Source organism: Octopus bimaculoides, chromosome 6, assembly GCF_046866305.1.
Source record: "Octopus bimaculoides isolate indiv1 chromosome 6, ASM4686630v1, whole genome shotgun sequence".
Classification (NCBI taxonomy): Eukaryota; Metazoa; Mollusca; class Cephalopoda; order Octopoda; family Octopodidae; genus Octopus; species Octopus bimaculoides.
This window is the reverse complement of record NC_142933.1, coordinates 97,724,085-97,734,508: the sequence shown is the minus strand read 5'-3', so window position 1 is coordinate 97,734,508 and position 10,424 is coordinate 97,724,085. Positions and strand designations below refer to the sequence as shown.

General features: G+C 35.0%; 1 protein-coding gene across 1 annotated transcript in view; it reads right to left on the bottom strand.

Annotated features, from left to right (window-relative positions):
* Positions 1-704: 704 nt before the first annotated feature.
* The window catches only part of LOC106870240 (ras-related protein Rab-40C), a 58,518-nt gene continuing 48,798 nt past the window's right edge, over positions 705-10,424 (bottom strand). The window contains exons 4-6 of the mRNA XM_014916257.3: positions 7,858-7,935; positions 6,949-7,171; positions 705-5,268 (exon numbers count right to left, since the gene is read on the bottom strand). Of these exons, the coding sequence (XP_014771743.1) occupies positions 5,030-5,268; positions 6,949-7,171; positions 7,858-7,935 (540 nt within the window). The 3' untranslated portion in view covers positions 705-5,029. The remainder of the gene's footprint in view (positions 5,269-6,948; positions 7,172-7,857; positions 7,936-10,424) is intronic.

The window sequence follows — 10,424 nt, the reverse complement described above, 5'->3', positions numbered from 1 at the left end:
ATATATATATATATATAAAGATGCATTTGTCTCCCTCTCCCTCTATCTCTCATACGCACACATCCATACAAAGCTGATTACTGACTTCATTACAACTCATTCATAGTTTCTCTTCTATGTGTGTTCCTTAAGTCATCTGAAGGACAACACATAATAAATAAAAACTCTTAAGTAGCGTTAGAGAAAATCAGCTCAGAACAAGTAAACAAATTCTTTCCCAACTTGTACTATGGTACATACATACATACACACACACACAGGGTGGCCTATGAATAGCTTTACCATTACACATGTGACTTAAGGTTAGGCTGTTGGTTTCATAATCATAAGATTGTGGGTTCAATTCTCAGACCAAGTAGTGCTTTGTGCCCTTGAGCAAGGCACTTCATTTCATGTTGCTCCAATTCACTCAGATGAAATGACCCACAGCTGAGGGCAGCTGCAGCCCTCATTCCCTTGCATCTTAAAAATGTTCTGCTGGTTCAAGAATGAGAAGGATAAGAGACTGTTTATGTCTGCTCACAACTATACAGGTACCTAAAACAATTAGTGAAAGCAGCATACATGATATATATATATATATATATATATATATATTAGAGGGTGCAGTTGTATAAAGCTGGAACAATGCAAGGAGGTACAAAGTAAACTACAAACTGAAAAGAAAATAGAACAAAGTTGCAGTATTACCTTGTATTTCTATATTTTGGAGTGAAGACCCCTTCTTCAGGACATTCAGAAAAACAGTGGTTGGAAAAAATTTGTTGCTCAGAAGTGGGGGGAGAGACAGGGGAGGAAGGTGACATGCATGGACAGCTGTTGCTATAGCAACCAGTCTGCTTTGTGTCATTCCTTCCTGTTGTTCGTGGCTGGCCTCAATTTGTTTATAAGGAGGGCTTCCATAATTCTGAGACTGCCCCTGTTGCGTTGGGTTGCCTTGATGGAAACTTTGAAGTTCTGGGTTTGGCACTTCTTGAGGTGTTTCTTTATCGAAGTGTCTGTCTGCATGGGCTCCTTTATATGGATGAGCAGTTTCCTAGTGATGCTCCCTATGTAGGATACTCCACATTTATTGCAGGCTACCTCATAAACGACATAAGCCCTCGAGCATGTTTTGATGTCGTTGATGGGACAGTTGGTGAGTGTGCTTTCAGTGGAGTTTTTCCTCGACAGAACTTTCTTCAGGAATGGACTGGTGTGTAACAGCTTCCATTGTTCTGTCATCAAAGTAGGGCAGTCTAAGGAAGCACTTTTCTGACCTGATGTTACAGGTTTTCTTGTGTTGTTTACCCAGCTTTCATGCTTCATGGATGCAGTCGTTTAGCTGTGGATGGCAGATAGTTGTGTGCTAAGTTCTTGAGGAACCGCTTGGTGTTAGTGGCTTTGTCAGTTACTTCACTGCATCAGTCTCTTATGTGTGTTATTTTGTTTTGTATGTACGTGGCTTTGGCTCTGGTGAACAGGACTGAATCGTAATGCACGAACAGGTTCCTACTTGCCACATTTTTGTAAAAATTTGTGTAGCTATAACCCTAGCTCATTTTAATATATATAAAATGGTAAAGCTGCTTACGGCCAATATGTAATATAATAATAGAATAATCCTTTCTACTATAGGCACAAGGCCTGAAGTTTTGTGGGAGGAGCTAGTCAATTACATTGACCCCAGTGTTCAACTGGTACTTATTTCATCAATGCCAAAAGGATGAAAAGCAAAGTCAACCTTGGTGGAATTTGAACTCAGGACATGAAGAGGGACAAAATGCCACTAAACATTTTGTCTGGCTTGCTAACAATTCTGCCAGCTCACCACATTATATAATCAAACAATAAAAATGACTAGGAACATAATTTGGAATTTTGTATTTAGAATTCAGAATTTGTTTTTATCGAATTTATTCCCAAAACTAGAAAAATAGTTTAGTAGCTGGGTAGTAAAAATCTGAGTTAACTATATGTGTGTTTGCGTATGCACAGGTGAAAAAGAGAAAGAGTAAGTAATAGTATATCAATCACATATGAGCTGTTTCATACAGTAGCATCTACTATGGGGTTTAGTTCTGGATTAAAGTGACCATGGGAAGCTGTAAGAAACTGGTGGAAGGAGATCAAATACCTTACATACACATTAACATTTTCAACAAACTTCCTTCACAACTGTACATTGCACACCTATGCTTTCTGAGGGGAAAAACAAAAACATATACACACACACATGCAGTGAATATATGCATATCATTAATTCCCATTCTTAATTATACTAAGTGGAAAAATGAATTCACTCCCAGCAGGATAAGTAAATGATTAGGATGATCATAATGACACTTATAAATTCAAGTAGCTTAATAAGTGTACAGAAGGGGAAACCACAACATTCATGCATCTCCAAGGGTTTGATTAATTTTAAGTCGTAGTTGTCCTAATTAGGGATTAAACTGGATAGTGGAATCGTTTTTGTAAAGAGCTTCTTCTTACCACTACAGCATGAAGCTTAAAGAAAAATAATGATGATGATGATGATGATAATGTTGACAATAAAAAATAAAATAACGATAATACATTTCTTGCACAAGCACAATGACTATAGATATTATAGGGGATACTGAGATGTGATTTCATGCTTTTCCCATGAGCATTAGCAATAGAAATGAAAGTGATTCCAACTGAGAACTGAAACTGCGTCACTTTGCCAAAATTTTATTGAGGTATGACTGAGCCTGCGATTAATTAACTAATTAATTGATAAAATTAATAATAATCATTCCTATTTTTGGTACAAAGGTTCCAATGTCTTTCAGACACACAATCTCCACTTTATTAGGCCAGGGCTAAGCAAGTGAGCTGTGTAATCAATTGGTCCCTATTCTATCAACCCTTGGTTTCTGGTTGGTACTTTTTATCAACCCCAACTATTTGACCAGTACTTACTTTACCCCTCCCCACTAATTGGTATCTACTCCATCAATCTTCATTTTTTTACTGTTATTTTATCACCCCCTCACCCCCACCCAATTTGACCGGTGGTGCCTATTTTATTAACTGAAGACAAATAAAAGGCCAAGTCAATCTCAGTGGGGTTTGAACACCAAATGTAAAGGGATGCAACTAAATAATGCATGGCAATATTGTTCAATACTCTTGAGATTTTGCCAATCCACCAAAGAACATCTGTTGCAGAAACAGCGAAATTCAATTCAGCATAAGGTTAACATTTATTGTCTATGAATAGTTAACAGCGTTTCCATTATATATATATATACGTATTTGTGTTCCATCTTTCAATGCTGAGTTAAAAAGGCTAAAAATGAAGATGGATCTGGATCTGAATAGTAAAATATTTTCTTCTCATCTTTAAAAATTTATAGAGATAGATCTTTATGAAGGATGGAAAAACTAAGAAAGATCAAAGAATGAAAATAAAGACGGATATGAGTTATGTCCAATATATCATCAGGCTTTTGATATTCAATATGTTTGCAGTTGCATTTCATTTATTATTATTATTATTATTATTCAGTAGTTTTATTATTATTATTATTATTATTATTTCTTCTGAATAGGTTTATGGTTTTGATAAAGAAACAATGTCACTAATCGTGTGAGTTAGAAGGTAATAAAATATATTGAAAACATCAGTTGGTTTATCAGTAATATCATAATTATGAATGCTTAAAATAAACAGAAGAGAGAGAGAGAGAGAAAGAGAAAAAAAAAATCTATCTTGTTTATGAAGCATTTTTAGAAAGGTTTAATTTTTAACAACTTAGTCATGTCAGAGCAGACTTTAAACCAAAAGCATTCTTGCCAAGACAATTTCATCTGCTTTGTTTTTCTAGGTATAGCACATCTTAAACTACATTATCCAACATGTTGTTCACTTAAGACAGTAGGGTGCAATTTGGTTGCTATTTCTAGCAGGTCAAATGAGTAAATCAGAGGTTCCATTGCACCCATTGATGTTTGAAAAACTGCAAGGGCTGAGCGAATAAGAAGATGCAACTGACTGAGAGGTCACAGCATTATTTCCTGCAGCAGGTTTTGCATTATTTCAGAGCAAAACATTAAATGTATTGTAAAACAGTTTGAATGCTTGAATAATTAATCTATTATTATTATTATTATTATTATCAGCTTCATCATCATCTAACTTTTAATACGTTTCAAGTGAAGTTTTCAATACAGAATATCAGGCTCCTAATTTAAAAACCATAATTTACTTTAATATATAAGAAAAGAAGAAGAAAAGCAAAAGAAAAAAAGAAAAAGCAGAACAAGAAAAGATTATCCACAGACAAAGTTATCTTGTACAGAGACCATGCATATCCATTTATATTATAAGAAGGTTTACTAAATAAGCTCTGGTAACTTAGAAAATGTAACGACTTCCAGCAGGCTTTCTATCAAAAGTTAACTTAAGACAAAAAAAAAAAAAAGAAAAGTGATGCAGCCTATGAAATAAAGTAAATTTTTTCTTTTTCTCTCTGAAAACTACTTTTTCATGTCAAAAATACATATCTTATATGCATGTTATTTTTCCATTTTTATCATGTTTTTTTTTAAAATTTTTTTGGCTTTTTAGAATTTAATTTAATATGAGAATAGTTGAGATGGAGGAGGGATTTGTTAGAAGTGTGAACCTTACAGAAATGGCATCCGTAACCAAAATATACAAATAAATAAATAAATATAAATTTTGCTGTGTCACTAGCATGATGGGATGTGTGAGCACAAAATCAATTGGTTGGAGTGTTTTTGCTCGGTTTTTTTTTTTTGTTTTTCATTTTTGCTTTCAGAAAAATAAAAAAAAATAAAAACAAAAATTACCTTCAAGGAAGGGGAGAAAAAATTATTTTAAAAAATCAATAATAATAATAATAATAATAATAATAATAATAGTAATAATAAAAATAATAGGAATCCATATGAAAGCAAGTATTCCTAATGAGATCCTTGATAAAGTTCATCTTGAAGAAAAGAAGAAAAAGCCAGCAATTTACACAAATGGAACAGCAGTATGGAGGTACAAATGCTAGCTGATGCAGCAGCTTTTGCGACAGTTAGGGGGTGATTCAGTTGGATTAAGGTATTTCAACTTTTTAAGCTTGTCCCTGTGTATGAAGCTGTGCATGCGTGTGCTGCGTGTTTTATTAGTCATCGCATATGATTTCAAATGAGATTTCAGACGAGGTGGTAATGGCAACTGGTCAATACCATAAATGGTGGTACAAGACACTATTGTCCGACAAGCAAGTTCTTGGAGACTCAAAACTGAAACGAGAAACATGAAAATATTGAGAAATATAAAAAAAAAACAGAAAAAACAAAAAAACAAAGATACAGAAAAAAAAACTTAATTTAAAATATAAATATCAACAAAGAATGTATATTAGATAATTCTTCTTAACTTTGGCAGAAGGCTAGCAATTTTGAGGGGAGGGGAAGTTGATTATAATGACTTGTGTTCAACTGGTACTTATTTCATCGACCCCCAAATGGATAAAAAGCAAAGTCAACCTTGGTAGAATTTAAACTCGGAATGGCATGTTTTTACTAAAGTTCTCCAGGACAAAAAAAAAAACATTGGTGAGTGATATAGAAGAACAAGATACATCTGGTTCTTTGAAAAGAGAGAGAAACTAAAGGTGATAAATGAGGAAATGAGGTGGTTGTTGGTTGTTCATGACTATTTTCATCCTCTCTGACAGTTTGACAAGTCAGGAGGGCCAGGGTATAGTTATTTTGGGGAATAAGGCACACTATTGCAACGAAGCTTGTAATGAGGTAGACACTGCTGTGACTAGTTGACCGCCTGAATTGAGTAATTGAAGAACTTTTCACACTTAGAAATTGTGTGCATATAGTGGTAAGACAGGAAAAGTGGAGAAGGAAAGTTCTGTTGCGTGCATGTAGTATGAAAAGCAAAATGGAAAACAACTGCAGTGATCTTATCATCAACAGTGCAATTTTTCGACCTATAGTGTTCTTGGTTGAGGAGTGGTAGTCAGAGATCTTTACAAGGGATCAGAAAGTTTAGTGTCAGTTACGAACGCCAGAGTTCACAAAAGCAATATTTGCTTTCTTGATAGACGCCTCATTTGTTGGCTGCATTTGAGGGGGGAAAAAAAAAAATTATGAAAAGACCAGTAAACTATAATTTCAAGCCCTACTTTAAGCTTTTTAATTCATCTTGAAACCAAGGTATATTATACACCCGACACTGAGGTCTTGATATTAAGGACACTCGGCCTTAAATTTCCACTCTGGCACTTCAACCAAATATATGAAGTTGCAGGATGTTCATTCCACAATACTGAATACTGTGGGTAAATAAATGTAAATGTTCTGTTCAAAATTCTACAAATCTCTCAAAACTAATTACAATAATTCCATGTGTAGCAAGAGCAAAAGAATTGCAATGCTTTGAACAGAGCATTTCTGACAAAGAAAAATTCTCTGAGAAATTTATGAACTAAATTTTTACTGATACAAACAACTATTAACCCTTCTGTTACTGTATTTCAGTTGAAATAAAAATTTTGTTTCACTAAAATTTTCAGAGTAATGAAGACTTTAGTAAAATAACTTTATCAGTAATAAATTAGAGTTTGAAGCAAAAATTAATATGACATTTTGACTGAAGGCTTTAATTTAGATCACTTTAAAACATGAAGTTTATATCATAGAACTAAGATGGTCTCAGAAGGGTTGGTATCAAAAGAGTTACACACTCTGAATTCAAGAGTTTTATTCTTTTACTTGTTTCAGTCATTTAACCGTAGCCATGCTGGAGCACCTTCATATTTCTAGAACTCTTTAAATATTACTGTTTTAATATTTTTCCAATAATGATCAAGGAAACTAGTGTCATAAATGAAGTAAACCAAATAATAAAAATTTTAAACAGAAAGGCAGAAAAAAAAGAAAAAGAAATAAGAAAATATTTTATACCTTTATTTGGACCCCAGGTTCTGCTCATTCCATTTCTTTTTAGCGCAAGTCGTGAAAGTTCAGCTAATGACTCTTGAACGTTGAAGTCACATAAAGGACTAACTTCAAAGAAGGCCAAATCGTTCTTCAGAGCATATGATTCAGCAGTAATTTCACTAACTTGGCGTTTATAAGCTAAATGTAGACGGTTTCCAATTAGAATTTTAGGTACACCGGGTGCATGCTGGAAAAAGAAAAAAATTTTTTATTGAGATTAGTAATGATCCAAATATACAAGTGTGTGTGTGTGTGTGTGTGTGTTATGCGCAGGTGCGGCTGTTTGGTAAAGAAATTTTCTCTTCGTGGTTTTGAATCCAATCTCACAGTGTGACAACTCAGGCAAAGGTCTTCTTCTATAAGCCCAGGGTCAACCAAAGCTCTATGAGTGGATTTGGTATTACAGAAACTGAAAAAAAGTTCAATTTATATATATGTATCTTTTATCTTTTACTTGTTTCAGTCATGAGACTGCGGCCATGCTGGGGCACTGCCGTGAAGAAATTTTAGTTGAATGAATTGACCCTGTACTTATTTTGTTTTTTAAGCCTGGTGCTTACAAGATCAATCTCTTATGCCAAACTGCTAAGTTACAGACACATAAACACACCAATACTGGTGTTTGAGAAATACACCTTTTCAGTATATAACACTATTGCAAAATAAACTTAATTGAATAAATAAACGAGTATATAGTCTGTTCTAAAATAGCCAACATGACTCTTCTACAATGTAATTGTTGGAATTTTAACACCCAAATTCAGATCAAGTCACTCGTTAAACTAGTACATCTACTAAATGTTAATTGAATTAAAAATTGAGAAAGAAGAAGTAAAGGAAACATAAAATATCATTCAAAAGAGGTTAACGTACTTCATCCACTTCTCTTAACCATCGGTTGATACCATCAAATGACCATCTGTTTGTGATGTCATACACCAGCAGTATTCCCTGTGGAAACAAATGTGCAAAAGTTATTATAGGGCTCAATTTATTTATTAATTTATTAATCACCAAAATGTTTGAGGTTAGAAAAGAGACCAATGACAAGAATCAGTTATTCATGCAACTTAGGTGATGGAAGCTATTGCTGTATAGCCCAAGGTCACCAATGATTGTTGTTGTAGTTGTTCTTCATCATTATCAGCATCAGCAACCCCCACCCCACCCCGAATATTACTGTTTTGAGCCCTAGAACTCATAGGGCCAGTTACCCAGTTTCCACGGCATATAAGTAACTGAGATCACAACATTGCCCCCGTTGCAGAGTTACTCATTTACAGCTGAGAGGACCGGAGCAATATGAAATAAAGTATTTTGTTCAAGAACACAATACATTGCCTGGTCGGGGAATTGAAACCATGATCTTGTGATTGAGAGTGCAAAACCCTAACCACAAGGCCATGCACCTTCACTCTCCATGATCGGGTTGACTTATAAATCAAGATGTTACAACCACCCAGTCACATTTCAAAATGAATGTAGGATTTAAAATTTTTTTAAATATTTTAGTGAAGAGGGAAGGGCAGAGTCCTTGATCCATTACAGGACTTCTGAGACTGGTGAAAAAGATGAGAAGAGGAGGGAAGAAATTATCCTCAGATTGGAGACCTGACTGGAATGCTTGCATCAGGGTGGATTCCGCTAAAGGCACCCTGTCATGCCAGGTGGTGGTGTTCAACTGGGTGACAGATTGAGCCTGCCAACCCACTTAAGCTATGGTAGGATTTGAACTTGGAGCACAAAGAGCCTGAACAAACACCTCAAAGTATCCAGACATTCTTATAGTTCACCAACCCACTGCCCCGTGGAGGTATGTGGCTTAGTGGTTAGGGTGTTGAATTCGTGATCATAAGATTGTGGTTTCGATTCCTGGACTGGGCGATGCATTATGTCCTTAAGCAAAACACTTCATTTCATGTTGCTCCAGTCCACTCAGCTGGCAAAAATGAGTAACCCTGCAATGGACTGGCATCCCATCCAGGTGGATAATTTATATGCCTTGGAAACCAGGAAAGTGGCCCTTATGAGGTGGCATGACTTGAGAAAGAAAAAAGAAAAAAGAAACACCTACTTTTTTTGTCAACGCAAAAAAAAAAAAAAAAAAAAAACAGTGGGCTCTGGCAGGATTCAAACTCAGATTGCAGAGAACTGGAATAAATACTGGGATGCTTTCAATCAGACACCCTAATGATTGCCAACCTGCCAGTTATATTTTCTGTGATCTTACAAAAGTATCTTGAAAGATGCTTCAGCAACCAAAATTCCATATTGATTTCCATTTTAATTTTCTGTCATTCACAGCAAACCTGAGGGATTGCCTAATCAAGTTTTTATATCTATACTGTAAATTTGTAAGTAAAACCTAACCAAATAAAACCAACAGAGAGACCAAGTGTAAAATATTCTGAGCAGGGAAATTAAGAATATCAAAAAAAAAAAAAAAAAAAAAAAACCCCGAAGAGGACCTTTGGGATGGTACCCAAGATAAAAGCATGAATCACTCATCTAGTTATGTAGTCTGGTATTTTATTTTAATCAAGTTATCATCATCATTTAGCATCTGCTTTTCTTGCTGGCATGCATTAGACGGTTTGACTGGAACTGGTGTGCCGGAGAGCTGTACTAGGTTCCAGTCTGATTTGGTTTGGTTTCTACCAACCAATCCAAGAGTGTAGTGGGTGCCTTTTACGTGTCTCCAGCACCAGCCACAATTAAAAATACACTTGGCTTGATGAGGGAGAAAATTACATTTATATTAGGTTTTTGTGTTGTAAACCCAATACTTATACAGTGTATGTGTTTTGCAGCTCCCTGCTGCAACGTTTTTTATAGACTAACATAATAGGACCTATTTATTTAATTGAAAAACAAAATAAAATCGTCTGACAGGCTGAACTAATAAATTATTCTATGTTCAGTATTAAACCAAGCTTACAGAATATATGAATACAAATTAAGTCATTATTGTCCAATGAAAAATATAAACAATATTAAGCAGTACTTAATTCAGTCACCCAGTTTGCTAGAAATAACAACCAAAATTCCCTCAAAACAAACCATATCACCTTAAAGAGAGTAACAATACACTGGATAATGTAGTTCCAAATATACAAAAAGTTGTGATGGTCATAGTTGGAATGCTCTGATCAAACCACAGCTGGATCAGGGCTGACCTTAAGATGTCAAGTTCTTTACTAGAGGTTCAGGGTTGAGAAAAGAAACCTTAGCGTACATCCATCTGAAACTCTTCGTATAATGCTAAACCTAATCTACTTCACATGTCCATTATCTAAACCAGGTTTCTCTGTGTTAACAACTGCAAGTCTTTGTCATTTGTTCTTTTGCGCCCCCACCCCTCAGATTAATAAGCACTGTAATTTTATGACTTTGTATAATGTAAATTTACAGCCTACAGCTGGATGCTTTTCCTAACACCA